This window comes from Hypomesus transpacificus, chromosome 5, assembly GCF_021917145.1.
Source record: "Hypomesus transpacificus isolate Combined female chromosome 5, fHypTra1, whole genome shotgun sequence".
NCBI lineage: Eukaryota > Metazoa > Chordata > Actinopteri > Osmeriformes > Osmeridae > Hypomesus > Hypomesus transpacificus.
Window position 1 is genome coordinate 2,308,975 of NC_061064.1, and position 19,500 is coordinate 2,328,474.

The 19,500-nt window shown below is 40.9% G+C and overlaps 4 protein-coding genes across 5 annotated transcripts; 2 read left to right on the forward strand and 2 right to left on the reverse strand.

Annotated features, from left to right (window-relative positions):
• The first annotated feature begins 4,205 nt into the window (after window positions 1–4,205).
• LOC124468019 (olfactory receptor 52N4-like) lies at window positions 4,206–5,601 on the forward strand. Of its 2 annotated transcripts, XM_047020575.1 has the most exons (2): window positions 4,206–5,097; window positions 5,576–5,601. In XM_047020575.1, the coding sequence occupies exons 1-2, from the start codon at window positions 4,206–4,208 to the stop codon at window positions 5,599–5,601; spliced, it is 918 nt and encodes a 305-aa protein (XP_046876531.1). The 2 variants fall into 2 exon arrangements, with proteins under 2 accessions (XP_046876531.1, XP_046876529.1); XM_047020573.1 differs by lacking the exon at window positions 5,576–5,601 and having other exon boundaries at window positions 4,206–5,141.
• Window positions 5,602–7,601: 2,000 nt separating this feature from the next.
• LOC124468011 (olfactory receptor 52D1-like) lies at window positions 7,602–8,543 on the reverse strand. Its single transcript, XM_047020565.1, has one exon. The coding sequence runs from the start codon at window positions 8,541–8,543 to the stop codon at window positions 7,602–7,604; it is 942 nt and encodes a 313-aa protein (XP_046876521.1).
• A 3,126-nt stretch (window positions 8,544–11,669) lies between these two features.
• LOC124467972 (olfactory receptor 52D1-like) lies at window positions 11,670–12,611 on the forward strand. The gene has a single exon (XM_047020506.1). The coding sequence runs from the start codon at window positions 11,670–11,672 to the stop codon at window positions 12,609–12,611; it is 942 nt and encodes a 313-aa protein (XP_046876462.1).
• A 2,362-nt stretch (window positions 12,612–14,973) lies between these two features.
• LOC124468252 (olfactory receptor 1052-like) lies at window positions 14,974–16,432 on the reverse strand. The gene is made up of 3 exons (XM_047020912.1): window positions 16,292–16,432; window positions 15,356–16,018; window positions 14,974–15,220 (listed from the first exon to the last, which is right to left on the reverse strand). Exons 1-3 carry the CDS (start codon window positions 16,430–16,432, stop codon window positions 15,050–15,052), a joined length of 975 nt encoding a protein of 324 aa, XP_046876868.1. The 3' UTR covers window positions 14,974–15,049.
• Between the last annotated feature and the right edge of the window lie 3,068 nt (window positions 16,433–19,500).

The window sequence follows — 19,500 nt, forward strand, 5'->3', positions numbered from 1 at the left end:
CCCCCTGACCTGTGCAGTTAGTTCTGCAGCAAGTCATTAGGTGGCGCTGCATGAAGTTAAACACAATTATTTGCAGTTTTAGCTAGCTAGTCTAGCCATCTCCCGGAAGCTAACTTACCAGCTCACTAAAACCATGAAACAGTGTACAGCAAACAGGCCAGAATCACAGCTGTAGCTACCTGTTTTTCCTGCAATATCGCCACCATGGTCTGCATTTATTGCAAGTTGTAGTTATCTATGTAGGTAACAAAATGAGTCTTACTTTTCGCCAAGTGGGTACTGCAAACTCGACAAGACTTGACTGCTCCAGCCACATGATCAACAACACCATTACACCGTGTAGGCTCTGTTGGGGCCTGAGATAAAACACCATTACACTGTGTAGGCTCTGTTGGGGCCTGAGATAATATGGAGATATCTGCTCTTTTCTGGCAAAAGTTACAGAGGGGATACATATTATATCAGGCAATTTTTTCGCTGTAACTTTAGCTAGAAAAGAGCAGACATCTCCATATTATCTCAGGTTGTTCATTGTGACCAAAAGAACATAGAAAATAAATTCTAAACATGATGTATGGAAGCAAATCAGTGACACAATGTTTTGAATTTTAAACGGCATTGAATACTTCATATTTAAATTTAAACAACACCCAATTCACATATGTATATATATTTCAATGTAAAAAAAAATTCTGATCCGAAAATTCAAGGCTTGGAAATTCAGGTTGCTCAAATTCAAGCCCAAAATATTTGAGCTAAACAATTTCGAGCCAAAAAAATTCAAGCCTATCAAATTCAAGCCGAAAAATTAGGAACGTAAACATTTTGAGCCAAATTTTCTCAAGAGTCTATGAAATTTGAGTAAAATAAATCAGATTGCAACATCCGGGATACCAAGGATATGTAGAGCAATCGAGCAATAGAGAAAATAAAACGCATTATGGCTACCAGGGAAAACAACCATGACCTCAGTGAGTCCGATGTGATTAAATCTTGCATTGAGGCTCGATTGCTCTACCTATCCTTGCGATCCCGGATGTTGCAATCAGAATTTTGTTTTGGCTCTAATCTTTTTGGCTGGTATTTTTTAAGCTCAACATTTTTCATCTTGAATTGAAAGCTCAAATTTTTTAAGATGTAACTTTCTTAAATCTACTTTTTTTTGGCTAGATTGAGCAACCTGAATTGTATTTTACGTTGAAATATATTCATATGAAGATTTTGTGTTATTTAAATTTCAATATTAAGTATTCAATGCCTTTTAAAATTCAATACATACATTTCATACAAATATTGCATTGAGGCGCGATTGCTTTTCCTATCCTTGGTGTACCGGATGTTTGTTATGGAAGAATTCGAGTGGCACTGTGTAGATCTGGGTCAAGGGCTATGGTTTCAATACAATTTATTTAGATTATACAACTACATATGATTAAACAAAACTTTGCTGATCAGTCTCAACGAAGGAGGTGCTATCCACACAGGTCGTTTGTAAGAGTGATCCAGAACATTTAAAAAACACAACCTTATATACACTTCAGATCAAATGGCATTCTATAAAGTCAATCAATCATTGTAGCAAACTCTGTGATTGGTTCACTCAACTTAGTGACAGTTTGAAACAATACCATCTCCATATCACTTGTCTCACAGTTCCGTGATGTGGCATTTCTCTCCAGGGCGGTAGATAATAAAGCCACGGGAGTTGACCAGTCAAATGGTCAACTGTCCTTTGTGTGACCATCTTCAAACAAGAAACAGGACACTGTCCTTCTCTTGCACCCATCCCCCGGACCCAACTAAGACCCTCTGGATCTTAGTTAGGCATCTTAAAACAACACCATAAATACCTTACACAATCTGAGTGTCCCTTCCACAGAGTAAACCACATCACAGAACCTCAGTTTCTGACTATAACAAAGGAACTTACTTTTTACCGCTTAAAGAAACATAGATATTGTGACTATGTCAAAAATTGCCATTATATGTTGCAATCTGAATTTTTCTGAATCTTATTTCCTCAGCTTGAATTTGACAGGCTCGATTTTTTGGGGATGGAATTTTTAGAGCTCAAATCAAATGACTCGTTTAGAAATAACTGTTGTAACTGACAAAACCAAAATACCCCCCACGATCTCTCAATCACCCTGGGATCTACGACAGTGACCCCTTCATCCTCTAACAGGAACCTCGGGGATGAAGAGCTCTCCCTCACAGCCCACATTGCTGCGGTCTCCTGGTCGTGTAGATTCACCCTTAAAACATCTGGAAGATCAGGAGATACCTGTCTGAGCATTCCACCTAGCTGCTAGTCCAAGCACTGGTCCTCTCAAAGTTCAACTACTGCAACTAGCTGCTCGCCGGTCTTCCAGCATGCGCAACCCGCCCTCTCCAGAGGATTCATAATATGGCAGCCCGCCTGGTCTTCAATCTACCCGGACGCTCCCATGTTACCCCACTCCTCATCTCCCTCCACTGGCTTCCCATCATGGCCTGTATCAGATTCAAGACCCTGGTACTGACCTTCCGAGCGGTGAACGGGACTGCACCCGACTACATCAAGTCTATGCTCCAGCCTTACAACCCCACCTGCCACCTACGGTCCTCTTCTGACAACCGTCTGGTGGTCCCACCGCTCAAGAGTGCCCGGTCCCAACACAAGCTCTTCTCCTGTCTGGCACCTCAATGGTGGAATCAATTCCCCACTTCCATCAGAGACACTGACTGTCTCCCCACCTTCAAGAAAAGGCTCAAGACACACTTGTCACGGGAATACAACGGTACTTAGGAATGATTGGCTGGACCTGATGTCTCCTCCTGATGTCTCCTCAAGGATGACTCTTATTGAGAGACTCTTGTTGGTTAGTTGTAACTGACCTAAAACTATTGTACTTGCCGTCTAATATATTTTTGTTGCTTGCTTTTTTCCACAGGTATACCCTTGCACTTTTTTGAGTTTCATGTTGTTAAATTGTTTAATTGTAACTTGTTCAACTACTTGCTATTATGGTTCTTCCCTTTGGGACTTATTTAGTTTTCACCATGTATGCTTCATGTTTTGGCTACCCGCAATGTTTGGGACTATCTCGTTGTTATGATCAGTGACCTATGCACTTTTGTAAATCTCTCTTTTGGAAGTCGCTTTGGATAAAAGCGTCTGCTAAAAGCGTAAATGTAATGTAATACTCTGTGGGAAAATGTAATATCTTTCGACCTGGTTAGTGTGTTACATAGTGATCATTGGCCCCTCAGAGGGCTGTGACCGAGGCAACCTGACTTGTCTCCGAGTAGCTGACAGCATTTGACTCAATAAAAGGTGTTTCTGTTCCAGACATACTGGGATGTGCATCTGAAGAGGCGTCCAGCACAGACAGGAGCTCCACCGTCTCTCTGACAGTGGTTTGTATATTATAAGATGATAGAATGTATCCTAATCAAAATATGTTTATGTTGCTGTAAACTAATGTTTAAGAATACTTAAAATATGTCATGCACAGGATTGTAAATTATTTCTTAATAGGTGGGCTTGCCATAGGCTCAGACTTATTTATTTGAATATATTTTTACTTTGAATTAGCTCGATCACTGCTACACGCATGTTTTTCCCTTAACTTTCTCATCTGTAAGGGATGACAGATGGAGAACTACACTTACGCCACAGGGTCAAACTGAAGCTACCATGATGACAGGGCAATTTCACAAAAGCTTTGATTTGTTGCCCTTAAACTGGCACCAACAGTTTACAGTTTCTGCAAATATAACTGTTTCATGCTGTTTCAAAATTCATGCTGAAGCAACAGCTAGAATGAGGCTCTTGAAATGTCCTTGTATTCTTGTTTATTATTTTGTCATGAAACATGATCTCAAATTTAATTAAATCATCTATTTTAATATATTACGCTATTTGGAGGTGAGATTATCTTGCAATGAGTAGGCTACTATGTTCAAGGACGTTTTTATTTTAGTTGAATTTAAGAAATCATATAATTTATTATCATATACTCACCAAATATCACGGCTTGAATTCTTACATTTTTGGGCTATCTGCAGAATCGGAATGGTAAGTTATTTCAGCAATAAATGTTACAGTTGCCGATGCATAAGAAGACTTTTATTATGACCACTCTATGTTAAAACTTTGCAAGGTCACTGCAATATTATATATTTTCTTTCTCTTGATCTTTTTCAGCTGTAAGGGATGACAGATGGAGAACTACACTTACAACAGCAACCTGCTTCTCCTGGAAGGGTTACAGGTCACCCAGGAGTCCATGTACCCTGTGTTTCTCTTCTTCCTCTCCTCCTACATCTTCATCATGGCCTCCAACATAGGCATTGTGGTGCTCATCTTCATAGAGAGAGCTCTGCACCAGCCCATGTACTTTCTCTTCTGCAACCTGTCACTCAACGACATCATCGGGAACTCCATCACAATCCCTCGCTTACTGATTGACTTTTGGGCACCTTCATCAGGGCACTACATCACTTATGCTGAGTGTGTGGTCCAGGCCTTTGCAACACATATTTATGGCACCACCTCTCACACCATACTGATGATCATGGCCTTTGACAGGTATGTGGCCATCTGTAACCCCCTACGCTACACCACCATCATGAGCACCAGGATGGTGGTCAAGCTGACTGTGTCAGCCTGGGGTGCAGCTTTCCTCCTGGTTGCCATTCTGCTGGGTTTGACCCTTCGCTTGAACCGCTGCAGGACATTCATATCTAACCCTTTCTGTGACAACGCCTCTCTGTTCAAGCTCTCCTGTGAGGACGTCTCCATCAACAACATCTACGGCCTCAGTTTCACCGTAGTTCTGTTCACCTCCTCTATAGGCAGTGTGCTGGTCACCTACACCAAGATCACAGCAGTCTGTCTGATCAATCAGAACAAGTCCCTGAACAGTAAGGCCTTCAGGACATGTGCCACACATCTGGTTATCTACCTTGTCATGCTGTGGTGTAGCTTTGTCATCATTATACTGCATCGCTTTCCTGAGTACTCCTACTACAGGAAGATTGCTGCTCTGCTATTTCATGTCATCCCTGGCAGCCTGAATCCAGTCATCTATGGGGTCCAATGCAAAGAGATTCGCAAATATATTTTCACCTCGAGGAAAATCTCCGCAGTATTTTGAGATGGAGGTTCTATTATGAAATATTGATGAAAGTATACATAATTAGAAAGGCAATGATATGAAAATCATAAGTTAACATGCTTTACAGTAAGTGTCTCCAAATAGCAAGAAATACTAACGAGACAAATGCTTATTATAAAAGTTGTGTTTTGAGTCCTGAGGAGTTAATAATGTTTGTGTCACTAAAAACTTCACATCTCCGCTGGAAGATTAGTAGGTAAAACATGCGACCCATTACCATAATGTTCAACCATCAATATAAATCGAAATTAATGTTTTTTATGTCTACTTAAGGTTTTTTCACTTCGACTTCGCTTTCAAGCTCATGGTATCGGTACTAGGTTGTGTGTTGCAACTGTTCTCACAGTCCAAAATGGAGGCAGCGCTAACTTTGCGCCATCTACTGGCGATTGTCAAAAAACCTATAATATTAGGCTATATAGATATTTATATTTTATAATTTCATTAAAAAAAGAGGGCAATATTATCTTGTGTGGGTGTAAAAACAGACTATAAACTGAATAACAAAAGTAAATGTGGATATGGTAAGCCTCCAATAAACATTAATCATGCATATCTCCTGAAAAGTGGTTATGAACAAGCATTTTATTACAATCAATGGTCACGCATTCAGTGTTTTTAATATATAGTTTTCATGTTCAGTAATAACCCACACATGCACTTCATTTATTTAATTATTTCATCATACTCTATTGAACAGCCTAACACTGCAGCCTTGTATTTACGACGGTAGTACAGTCATGCTGATACTCAGCAACACGCAGTCTCTCTTGTGTGATATTGCTTAAGGAATCCAACCATTTGACACTGAAGAAGTTCTTCTGGGTATACATTAATCAAAAGGAACACAATTGTTGTGGAGATAGTTCATTGTCCTGTGTGTAAATCACGTTTTCACTGGTCAATAACATCTACATCTGAAAACCTGCTTCATAGTTTTTGTTTGAATTATAACAAAAATGACTACCAAATTTGTATCTGTCATACGCGTTTACATAGTAGGCCTACACCTTAATACAAGGCCGTAGCCATGTAGTCAACATTGGGGGGGACGAATTACATTTTTTATGATCATTTCGGACAGCATGCGTGGTCGTAGCACATTTATATTTTTAAATCAATATATTGGGGGGGGGGGCATATTTTTACCAGATTTGAATATATTGAAATCATATATCATATATTTGTTTTGGGTTTACTGTATAGACAAGCAATGCAGGACCTATTATTAATTTTTATTATTATTAAGGAATACACAAATGTAAGAATGTATAAGATACACATGCTTGATGATTGCAAGCTAAGCATTCTTATAAAAGCCTTAATCCTACACCTTTTGAAACGTGGGGACACTTTGTTTTGAAACACAATTTATTGTATCTCCTTTCAAAATGTAGACAAATAGTTCATAGTGTGCGCCCTTGCTTCTCATATCATGTAACTTTTACAGTGTAAAACACAAACATAAATACATCTGGCCATGGGCGTTGTAAGACCCTTTTTAGTCCTAAGTCCTCTTATCCAGCCTTCCTCCTCCTCGTCTACATCTTCATAATGTGAATCTTTATAAATCTGTGCCCCAGTAAAATCTAAAGTTTGAGTTTTAACAATTTTCTTTATTAGTCAGTGCATTCATTTAGATTGATAATCCCTGAAAAAATGAACGCAGTATCCCAATCAACTCTTGTAAAAGTATTTAACCGAAAACACAAACCAATGCAAGCAGAATTCCATGTCAGCGCACTCTTCTGAGCTTGCCAAATAGCCACTGCAGCACGCACACAGAAGTCCACGTGACTCCGCCACAAGTCAGAATTGAGGTAGGCTAAGAAAACATTACAAAACTAAACATAGTTTCTTAATGAGAAGCCTACCGATCATCTTATCGTGACAAAAAAAATATTACATGAAGCAAAAAAAAAAAACGGTATTTGGGTTCAGATGAATGCCACAAAAAATTGCCGCTTTCTTTGATGTCCCTGACAAAGCTGATATCAAACTTGCGTCCCTGAACTGTTGTATAGTGGGTTAAGAAAGGGGAGTTTCTGTAGTGCATTGTGCACAGCAAGCTTGAAAGACAAAAAGGGATATGAATAGGGGCCTGTGCACCAGTAGAGTTTTATGTCTAACAGTGCCTCTGCATCTGGCCGTGCATGGTTACAGTACAAAATCAGAATATGTAAATGTTCTACTAAAATAGGTTTGTTTGTTGTTACTAGGCATGTTTTCCGTGCTGGTCTGATATCGTTAAAAGTATTATGAATTAAATTCAGTTTTATAAATAAACTTCTTGGGAGTGCTGCATCACCAACCTTTAAGTATTTAGTTATCTGCTCCATCCCTGACTTCCATGCTCAACACAAGACTCAACACATTTCATACATGAAATGTATGAAATGTATGAAATGTGAGCTTGAATTTCTCTCAATTGCATTCTAATCATCTCTGTGACACTTTATTTTTGTGAATGATGCTGTAGATCTTCTGCCGTATTTCTTTGGTCTGCAGTCCGTAGATGATAGGGTTGAGTCCAGGCGGAACCACGTGGAACATGATGGCTGACAACTTCCTGTGATCAGACCACTGAGGAAAGCGGTGCAGGAAGATGGCAGTGACGCCACTTGCTATTATGATGACGTAGACTGCGAGGTGTGTGGTGCAGGTCTGCAGGGCACGGCTGTTCAGCACCCTGTTCTTGCTCATCACACACACCATGGCGATCTTCAGGTAGGTTAGAGTGACGGTCCCTATAGAAGACCCCAGAAGCAGGACTGTGAAAGTGAGCCCGTAGATGTTGTTGATGGAGACGTCCTCACAGGAGAGCTTGAACAGAGAGGCGTTGTCACAGTAAGGGTTTGTGATAACTCTCCTGCATCGTGACAAGCGGATGGTTAGCCCTAGGAGAATCCCCACCAAGAGGAAGGCCACCCCCCAGGCAAACACAGTCAGCTTGACCACCATCCTGGTGCTCATGATGGTGGTGTAGCGTAGGGGGTTGCAGATGGCCACATACCTGTCAAAGGCCATGATCATCAGTATGGTGTGAGCGGTGGTACCATAAACATGGGCACAAAATGCTTCAAAAACACAATAAACGTAGCTGATAGACCGCTCTGAACTTGCTACAAACATGTCAATTAGCAAGTGAGGCACAATGGCAGTTGCCCCTAGAGCATCATTTAGAGGCAGGTTGCAGAACAGAATGTACATGGGGTGGTGCAGGCTCCTCTCTGTGCAAATCAGCACAATGAGGCCGATGTTGGACACCATTATGAAGATGTAGACGAGGAGGAGGAGGATGAAGGCTGGATAAGAGGACTGGTTGGTGACCAACAACCCCTCCAGCAGTAGAACATGTTCACTATACGTCTGGTTTTCCATTTGGGCTCCACGCTACCTGGTAGGAAAGTACAGGGATAAGACCATCACAGTATTTAGGAACAATTCACCTCTTGATCTTCTTTCACAATATCAATATCATTATTATTATACATAATATGTATACATGTCATGACAGAAAATGCAGAAATAAATAGAGATTTTACAATTCACAATCTCGTACAGTCTTATTGACTGAGAGTTCTTTAAGCTGCCGCACAGCTCCTCCCAGCTAAGATCAGACTCTAGATCGCAGCCCCTTTTATTTGATCAAATGTTATCATCTCCTCGGGACTGTATTACGTTACCTCTGTCACAGCCCAAGCCCCCACCCCTCGACTCTCGGCTTGAGGCAACAGCCCCGGTGGATGTAGGTGGTATTGCATTTCCGATTTTCTACCCGACTCGTCCGGTCGTTTTTATTCTATTAACTCCAGTCAACATATCTAAAACTATCTCCCCCAATAATTTTTGTTCGATTCTTGAACCTGGCTCATACTACTAGCTTTTTCATAGAAGATTTTTTCCAGATTTTTGCTAAGATTGAAACCAATCCGAAATGGGTAAACTAGCAGCCCATTTAGGATTTGCTTAAGTCAAGAAAAGTTGCCTGGAAACGTGCTCGCGGATACGAACAACGAACGAGCACAAAAGGGAGCATCAGCAAATCGCTGATTTACCTGAGCTGAATGAGAACAAGGAGAAAGGATTTGATCATCTACAGCTGCCTGCCTCTATTGTAGCACGTTTTACAAATAGTTACACATACATGACGGTTGTTTGTAGAGTTTTGTTTTCAGTTATTTTAAAGCAGATTTAACCATTTTGTAATGAACGCTATTATGCTCATGGCATGACAAACGCCTAATATAATTAGTTATAATATCGTGGCATGTTACGGGGTCATTATATATTGTTGACATGTTATTCTGAGGCAAAGACAAAGATGAATAAATCGTGTCTGATAACGTCAATATTCTTATGGTCGTTATATTGTTAGAACTTTAAGTCAGTTAACACCACAACGATGGCATTAACAATAAGCTAGTAGCCTATAGTAAACAACACTCATCATCATTATAATAGTAACAAAGGTATAGGCTTCATTTAGCTTGCTTTGCAGAGCTAGAACAACGATGGAGCCAGATATTCAGGTTTACAGTTAAATTATCCGACACAATGCATAAGCAGTCAAACTATAAACACGAAGCAAAAATAACAACTTATAGGCCCTGCACGTATAATACTACAGTACTAATAGAATTGATTTTCATGAAGTTCACATGTAGGCTATCTGCTTCTTGATCGGACTTGTACTGTACCACATTCTGACAGTTTCTGCAATGCCTTAGCTCCAGCTCCATACACCCGTGGTATATTCCTCAACAACCCAACAATTTTATAGTCAACCAATTAACATTTAAATACAGGTATTGATTAAAAAAGAATGTTTATTTTGCCATTGTTCCTCCGCAACGAAAAAATAGTTCCAGTGTCAACGTCAGTTGAGCTATTAGCCCGAAAGCTAACGTTATGCTAGCAAGATTCAAAGGCAATAACATTTTTTACGGTTGACCTACAGTAAATATATGTTTAGAGTATGTTTGACAAGAAGATTTGCTAGCTAACCAGCCATGTCACTATCCCAAAATCAATATCAAGATTTTCACGAACAAAGTATCGGCCATACTAGTACTAGGCTACAGTACGGCCGCAGCCTGTGGAGCGAGTTGAATAGCCTAACAAATGGGTGTGAGATGACCGCATCAAAGTTGACATTTTCTCCAAACTGTAATTATAATTTGACAGTATGTTTAACGACAAGACTAGCCAGCTATCGAGCCATGTCATTGTCCCCAAATAAAATCAAGATTTTTAAGAAGAAAATAATTGGCCATGTGTAGAGTTGCTGCTGTCGTGTTGGCCGCAGCCCGTCTGAATTAGATTGACTAGACTAGATAGGTGAATAGAGAATGGGATGTGAGATGAGCGGTTACGTGACACTGACACACTACATTCTGAAAAGAAACATTTTTCAAATACGTTATAATAAATATTGAAGTCACTCATTGATGTAAATACAAGTTAGCTTGTTAAAGTCTTTCAAAATTGTAAATGGAGGCTTTGACTCATCCCCGTTGTTGTGGTTACTTATTTGTATCAACGCGAATGTGTCATCGCGGAGTGATTTATTATTGGAGTGAAAAGTCAGAGTGGGTTGTTGTGGGATAATTCATCCATGGAATGTCTCTCGTCCAATCAGAAACAGCTATTTAAGTCGAAAAAACCCAATTGTTTTATAATGTGAATTATATTATTGTTACTTGCATTCCTCCAGGTACACTCTAGCACTTTCAGGGGTTAATGTTTTTTTGTTGTAATTTGTTTAACTAAATGATGTTATGGTTCCTCACACTTATTTGGTTTTCACAATGTATGCTTCATGTTTTGGCTAACCGCAATGTTTTTGGGGCCAACTCGTTGTTTGTGATCATTGACCTATGCACATTTTGTAAAGAGCTCGGCTCTTTACAAAACAGGTGTAACATGTGTGGCCTAACCCTAACCCAAAAGAACTTTCCTTCCAAGCTCTTTTGTAAAGAGCTTGGAAGTCGCTTTGGATAAAAGCGTCTAATAAATGAATAAATGTAAATATGTGAGATAACATCAGTGTGCCTTGCTGAGAGCAAGCACACCTAATAATAGACCAATACACCTTAAAGCAATTCATTTAGTGTAAGAACACTCATAAGAAAGGATTGTTTGTAAAACCAAGACATTGTTGCCTGGTAAATGGTGGCACGTCAGAGGGCTGTGACAGAGGTAACGTGATACAGTTCCGAGGAGATGATAACATTTGATCAAATAAAAGGGGCTGCGATCTAGAGTCTGATCTTAGCTGGGAAGAGCTGTGTGGCAGCTTAAAGAACTCTCTCAGTCAATAAGACTGTACGAGATTGTGAATTGTGAAATCTATATTTATTTATGAATGTTCTGTCATGAAATGTATAGATGTTATGTATAATAATAATTATATTGTTATTGTGAAAGAAGATCAAGAGGTGAATTGTTCCTAAATACTGTGATGGTCTTATCCCTTAGTTTCCTACCAGGTAGCGTGGAGCGCAAATGGAGAACCAGACGTATAGTGAACATGTTCTACAACTAGAGGGGTTGTTGGTCACCAACCAGTCCTCTTATCCAGCCTTCATCCTCCTCCTCCTCGTCTACATCCTCACCATGGTGTCCAACATCGGCCTCATTGTGCTGATTTGCACAGAGAGGAGCCTGCACCACCCCATGTACATTCTGTTCTGCAACCTGCCTCTAAATGATGCTCTAGGAGCAACTGCCATTGTGCCTCACTTGTTAACTGACATATTTGTAGCAAGTTCAGAGCGGTCTATCAGCTACGTTTATTGTGTTTTTGAAGCATTTTGTGCCCATATTTATGGCACCACCTCTCACACCATAATGATGATCATGGCTTTTGACAGGTATGTGGCCATCTGCAACCCCCTACGCTACACCACCATCATGAGCACCAGGATGGTGGTCAAGCTGACTGTGTTTGCCTGGGGGGTGGCCTTCCTCTTGGTGGGGATTCTCCTAGGGCTAACCATCCGCTTGTCACGATGCAGGAGAGTTATTACGCACCCTTTCTGTGACAACGCCTCTCTGTTCAAGCTCTCCTGTGAGGACGTCTCCATCAACAACATCTACGGGCTCACTTTCACAGTCCTGCTTCTGGGGTCTTCTATAGGGAGCGTGACTCTAACCTACCTCAGGATCGCCATGGTGTGTGTGATGAGCAAGAACAGGGTGCTGAACAGCCGTGCCCTGCAGACTTGCACCACACACCTCGCAGTCTACATCCTCATGCTAGTAAGTGGCTTCACAATCATCTTCCTGCACCGCTTTCCTCAGTGGTCTGACTACAGGAAGTTGTCAGCCATCATGTTCCACGTGGTTCCTGCTGGACTCAACCCTATCATCTACGGACTGCAGACCAAAGAAATACGGCAGAAGATCTACAGCTTCATTCACAAAAATAAAGTGTCCCTGAAATGATAAGAATGTAATTTAGAGAAATTCTAGTTATGTGATGTATGAAATGTGTCGAGTGCTTGTGTTGAGCATGGGAGTCAGAGTTGGAGCTCCCAAGAAGTGCATTTATAAAACTGAATTTAATCCATAACACTTTTAACGATATCAAATCACTATGGAAAACATGCCTATAGTAACAACGAACAAAATTGTCCTCTAGTAGAACATTTAAATATTCATACTATGTACTGTAACTATTCACGGTCAGATGGATTTATGGTTGTGTTTTACACTGTACAAGTTATATTTTTGTGTACTGGGATAACTGGTCCAGGGGGGTTAGACGGGGAGATTGAGAGCGTGGATTTAATTGGGGTGCCAATTGTCAGTTAAAAATATTTTTATATATTTCAATTCACAAAACGCGAAAAAATAAATCAATGTATACATCCCTCTTCTATTACCCCTAATTAGCTAGGCTATTATTTGATTTAATGTGTTTTTCTGTAGCCTATATTATGGCATGATATGATGTCAATTGTAATCATAACGAATTAATTAACAACAAATAAAAGTCAATGCAGGAGCCAATAATTTATTTTGGCTGAATACTAAGAGCTCTAAATAATAATAGCCTATAGATTTAAGTTCTACTAGTTAGAACCATTAAATTTAGTTAAGGAACACATTATTAATTACGTTGTGTTAGCGCGTTTACCACTGCATGAGTGTCCCTCTTTGGGAAACGCCTCCCTTTCCAATGACAGAACCTACAGGCGCAGTGACCCAGGCCGGGGTGTGTGGCAGGTGTGTGCGGAAACAGTCTTTGACCACCACGCCAAGACAAAGAGGCAGTTTTACGTTTGTTTCATTTTTATTCATTTGATAAATAAATCCACTCATCAAGAGGAAATAATAACCAGTTTCATTGTCTTCAATACACACGAGTCAGACAAAAGCACCTGCTACTCCAAGGAAGTGAACAGAGATAGGGAAAGTTTAATGCATTTAAACAACACAAGAAACCCGAAAACTTAAACCTGAGTCTACCACTACATTCCACATAGGCCTGTATAAAATGTGCTTGTGTTTGTTTTTATTATGGGTTATGTGTGTTTCATCCTGTATTTGTAACCTCACCTCAAACTATTCTCGACTGAGCTGGTTGTAGCTAGGGTTTACGCGAGCTTGCAGTAGATAACGCTTTTGCACCACCTACTGTCAATTCAGATTTAGGAGATTGACACATAGGGCTACCTGAATTTAAGATTAGCCAAACAATTTGTTCCATTACACACGGTCTAACTACAAACTGACGATAGAGAGTAACAATCTGACGTGATTAGCACAGCTAAAAAAAAAATGTATCAGGCCTACCTTGTAATTATCACTAAACGTATGCTATATTGTAACGTTAGGCAAACATACCAGCAAATCATCCACATGCTAGTGCTAACATTCGATATAACGTCATGTTTAAAATGAGTTCTGGATCAAATTAATCTTTCAGATTTTAGAATTATTTACATGCAGCGTAAAGCCTTTAACTTAATTTCTCAATTGTTAGAGATTTGACTATATATTTAAATTCAGAAAATATTGGCGTGTATTCGCCAGGCTACACTGTGCCAGATACACTAATTAAGGAAACCATGGCGACAGGAAACCGTTGGAACAGAGCAAGGTCGGAGAAAAGCGATAGGCAGGTAGCCTACTTTCCAAACATGTTTTATTGTTGAACGTTACAGCTGTTTTGATACATTGGGTGATTACAGTGTGCAGGGGAGATTCTAGACCATTTCAACGGAGTCGGGCAAGCTGGGGCTAGTTGTACTGTTAGAGGGGCCAGTTAAACGTTATTTTTGTCAAATCGTTTTCTTCATCTTTTCACACATTAACATGCAAAATGACATGTTAATAATTATTCAGATCTACATGTAGGGGGGCCACAAGAGGGTCCATGCTTACTAAACGCAGTCGTGTATTGACGATTAGGTCTATTCATATGATTAGCACCACGTGTTCATAACTGTATAGCACGTATAAGACAGCTATGTCTGCAGAAAGCTTAAATCATGGCTTATTTCAGTTTTATTGACAGCTTATTGATGAACATAGCAACGTTCAGGACAGGTGTCTGGAACATGTCACCCACAGTGATTTGCAATAATATCATCCACACAATTGAATCAACCTACTCGACAGTGTACAACATGGTGTGTCTGCTAACGAAATAATCACTGTCTGACATACATGACCAAAAACGTCTCAAAATCAAGACTTTCATATTATTGATGCAACACTGACACCTGCTGGGCATGATAATAAAACAGACGACAGAATAAATAAGAGGTGGTTCAATAAATCTGATCCCTAAATGGGTAAGTGTAAGTTGGCCAGGTTAGGTTGTGCTGTTTGGTCAATAAGCAATGTTTTGGGGGTAAAGACAACAAGCTGTCGTGTTACAAACAGGAGAGGGTGTTGATAGTTCTGAAGCTCTTCGGTGTGACAGTTCTGAGTCTGCACAAGGATCTCCTGACAGCATCTCTCAGCTCTTTGTTCCTCAGGCTGTAGATGATGGGGTTCAGGAAAGGCGTCAGAGCTGAGTAAATCACAGCCACAATGATTCGCACCTACAACATCAACACAGGTGTCAATATGCAGCCTGGAAACAGACACACAGAAAACCTCACACCTTAAACCAATCCTGTCGGCCAGGGGCTGTTCGCATGCAGCCAAGAGGCCCGACTTGACAAATCGTCACCCACCTCTGGTGAGAAGTTCCCCACGCGGTAGGAGATGTAGACGAAGGAGGCGGAGCCATAGGAGAGGAACACCACCGTCAGGTGAGCAGCACAAGTGGCGAACATCTTCCATCGCTGAGCCGCCGCCATCTTGGCCACCGCCACCCCGATCAGGACGTAAGATGCGAGGATGAGCACCGCAGTTCCGATCAGAGCCACCAGGGCCGAACTCAGAGACACCAGGCTGTCCATACTCGTGTTCCCGCACACCAGCACCCGGACGGACGACGGGTCGCACCAGCAGTGGAACACCACGTTGGGACCGCAGTAGAACCGCTGGGTCGCCATGGTCACAGCGGGGAGGGTGCAGCCGGCGGCGAACGTCCACGCCCCAAGGACGAGGAGGACGCGCACGGTGCTCGTCATGGTGGCGGTGTAGCGCAGGGGGTCACAGATCGCCACGTAGCGGTCGTACGCCATGACGGTCAGCAGAGCGCGGCCGGTCACGGCCATCTGAATGAAGAAGTACATCTGCAGGAAGCAGGCTGGGACGGAGGTGGTTTTGTTTTCAGTCAGGAACCCTGACAGCATGCTGGGGATGGTTATGGAGGTGTAGACCATGTCCACGAAAGACAGGTTGTGCAGGAAGAAGTACATGGGGGAGTTGAGTTTAGGGTCGGTCCGCACCTAGGAAGACGGGACAGAAATTAAGATGTGTACCACACGACAACACGTAATATTCGACCAAGATGCCCTGGATTAATGTTGATATAAAAACAGTATGTACATTATACTGTAAAAACAGTATTTTCTCCTTTCCATAAATGATTGAAGGCAGAAAAAAACACTTAGTAATAAAAACAGACTCTAGTAAAAACATACTAAAATAATCATGTCAAACATCTGTCTGTGTCAAAGCTTCTTAGCAATATCTGATTCATAAATATAATGTGTGCGCACCAGGAAGATGATCATGCTGTTGCCTCCAAGGATGATGATGTAGGCCACCAGGAAGATGACAAACAGGGCGGTCTGTATGTCTCCCAGACTGTTCAGGCCCTTGATGATGAAGAAAGCGACCGGGACCTGGGTGCTGTTCATGCCTCCAGGATCACACAGGAAGGGAGAAGAAAGCGAAGGTTAATGGATTCAAAGACAAAACGTTTAAATCACACACTAAGCCACATCGACACATACTTACTGTATGTATGTGTGTGTGTGTGTGTGTGTGTGTGTAAGTGGATGGTATTTGTGTATGGTGTGTGTGGATGGTGTGTGTGGAGGTGTATGTAAGTGTTTGTGGTATGTGTGTTTGGATGAGAACTGAGCAAAATGAAATGTCTTCCTTGGCAGTGTGCTGTATGCTCTCAGTGAGAGCTCAGATGCTCTGTCTCAGCAACGCACATTTAAAGGGAAGTCAGGTAGCTATTGGTCTTTTTAGACCAACCCATTTTTTTTGCAGTGGATGTTGTTGAGTTCGTAATGACGTCTTACAAATTAACTCCGGCTGGATTTACACTATTAAAGATGATAATTATGAAAACATGAATCTAGTTCAATTGTGTTTTGGGATTGGTGTTGTGATGATGTGCGTGTTTGTACATGAGTGAATTATATCATTTTAATATTTTGAACCTGGTTAGGCAAACATGTCACATTGTGAAGCATTTTAAAAACAGCCTTGATGGACAGAGAGATAGATCAACAGACAGACAGAGCTAGACAGACAGAGACACAAGAGTGAGTTAACAAACTGACAGATGTGAGACTATGGGGTGGTGGTGGTTCTGGCTCATCATATTAGAGCTGAGGTAATCGGTGGATTTCCCAGCGGTCTGACTCTGTCCAGCACACTGACAGAGTCAGCAGAAACTCAGAGGAATCCTCAAGGTCAAGTATCTCCCTTCAAGAGTGTCTGAATGACTAAAAACCCTTTTTCAATAAAGGTGCAAAAATGAAGAGCACTTACAGGGTCAACGACTTCTCAAAGCCACCATGGTATGATTTATCATGAACTTCATCAAATGTGCTGGACAGCCACTTGGACAGCATCCAGAGGCAGCTGTTGTCTTTGAGAAGAGCAGGCACCGGGCTTCAATAGAGCACATATGAACCTCTATAGACCTCAGTAGGCCGCGCGCACCTGTGTGTGTGCGTGTTTGAGTGTGTGTACTCTTTGACCCCTCCAAGCTTTTCCATATGATTCACCCAACACAGATAAGGCCAGACATCTTTTATGGCCTCTCCAGTAAGAGAGATTGGTCAGCCCAGGTCACCTTGTTTACGTATTCCTCGTGTTACCCAAAGTTCAGATTTGGGGGTAGGCCTCTCTCTACACTCAAGGAATGCTGAACACAGAATCATTCTTATACAGGATAACAGTTACATTTTTTACTTTTCTAACAGAAACCAACGTACTCATGTTGAAACACACCACTTTCTGACTGTGTGACCCCGCTATAAGACATTAAAAGACGTTAATTTTTTTTTACAGCAGGTTAGGGTAGTCCTTGCTGTGAGGTGTGTTATTGTGGAAAAGGTTGTAATTAGGATGTTTGTTGGGCCCAAACAAACTTACCCTTAGGACTCATTATGAACTCCACCCACCCCTCCACACAAACACACACACTTAAACTCTAATTAGTAAAGTAGTGAAAGTTAAACAGTCCTATTACACATCTTCAGGGAGAAACTGTTGATGCATTTGGAGGCTTGTTAGATCTCTACAGGAAGATAATAACAACACAGTTAAATAAAAACAGTACTAATCAACTGTTGCTAGTGCATCTTAATGTTGTTTTAATTTGTAACTTGTATAACTGCATGCTCTTATGGGTCTTCCCTTTGGCACTTGTTTAGTTTTTTCACAATGTATGCTTCATGTTTTGGCTGCTTGCAATGTTTGGGACTACCTCGTTGTTACGATCAGTGACCTATGCTCTTTTGTAAAGCTCTCTCTTGGAAGTCGCTTTGGATAAAAGCGTCTGCTAAATGCATAAATGTAAACGTATATATCTCTGACATGTTAAGAGAGGGTTTTACATTGAAATGTGTCAATGTTGTAGTCATCTTGTAGTGCCTAAGAGTGATATGTAATAGAGCACTGGTGTTGTATTGGTGCTGACAACAGGCATGTGGATGTGGAAAGAAAGCCAGCCTTACAAAGGCTTTCCAAACCTCCGACCTGCAATCTGATGGTGTACTAGTCCACTGACGTGAGAAAATTAGTGTGACTGTGTGTGTGTGTGTGTGTGTGTGTGTGTGTGTGTTTGTGTGTGTGTGTGTGTGTGTGTGTGTGTGTGTGTGTGTGTGTGAGTGAGTGTGTGTGTGTGTGTGTGTGTGTGTGTGTGTATGTGTGTGTGTGTGTGTGTGTGTGTGTGTGTGTGTGAGTGAGTGTGTGTGGAACAGATTACTCAGCACCAGGGAACTGGGTTTAAATCTCAGTATGAAATGTTTTGAGCATGGGAGTCAGGGATGGAGCAGATAACTAAATACTTAAAGGTTGGTGATGTGGCACTCCCAAGAAGTTTATTTATAAAACTGAATTTAATTCATAATGCTTTTAATGATATCAGACCACCACAAAAAAAACATGCCTATAGTAACAAAAAACAAACCTCCCCTAGTACAACATTTAAATATTCAGATATTGTACTGTGACTATGCACGGTCAGATGTATTTATGTGTGTTTTACATTGTATAAGTTATATAATATGAGAAGCGAGAGTTTACATGATGAACTATTTGTGTACATTTTGTAAGGAGATCCAATAAATTTATTTTCAAAACAAAATGTCCCAATCATCAAGCAGTAAATGCTTTAGAAAAACTTGTATATATTGTATAGATTTGTGTAGTTAACTGGCTACAAATTATCTTGCAAATTCATGAATAAAAAAAAAAGTTTTATTATTTGTGTGTACTGGTCCAGGGTGGTTGGACACCTCAATAGGAGTTCAAACTGGTCAATTCTAGAGGGGCAGTTCCCCCCAACACTACCCTTCAACATATTACTACTTTATTAAAAATATACACAGCTTAACATTACCATCATCCATCATTTTCTTTCCAAACAAGTTTCTAAACAGACATAACTGTCTGTTTCTGCAGAAAGCTATGTCTGCAGAAAGTTTAAATCATGGCTTCTTTCAGGTTTATTAGCAGCTTA

Bases quoted from the DNA above. Each gene is read 5' to 3' on its own strand.
- LOC124468019 (XM_047020573.1), top strand. From the start codon at position 4,206: ATGGAGAACTACACTTACAACAGCAACCTGCTTCTCCTGGAAGGGTTA.
- LOC124468011 (XM_047020565.1), bottom strand. From the start codon at position 8,543: ATGGAAAACCAGACGTATAGTGAACATGTTCTACTGCTGGAGGGGTTG.
- LOC124467972 (XM_047020506.1), top strand. From the start codon at position 11,670: ATGGAGAACCAGACGTATAGTGAACATGTTCTACAACTAGAGGGGTTG.
- LOC124468252 (XM_047020912.1), bottom strand. From the start codon at position 16,432: ATGAACAGCACCCAGGTCCCGGTCGCTTTCTTCATCATCAAGGGCCTG. The intron at 16,019-16,291 runs GTGCGCACACAT...CCGTCTTCCTAG, and splicing joins ACAGCATGATCATCTTCCTG to GTGCGGACCGACCCTAAACT. The intron at 15,221-15,355 runs GTGGGTGACGAT...TTGATGTTGTAG, and splicing joins TGGGGAACTTCTCACCAGAG to GTGCGAATCATTGTGGCTGT.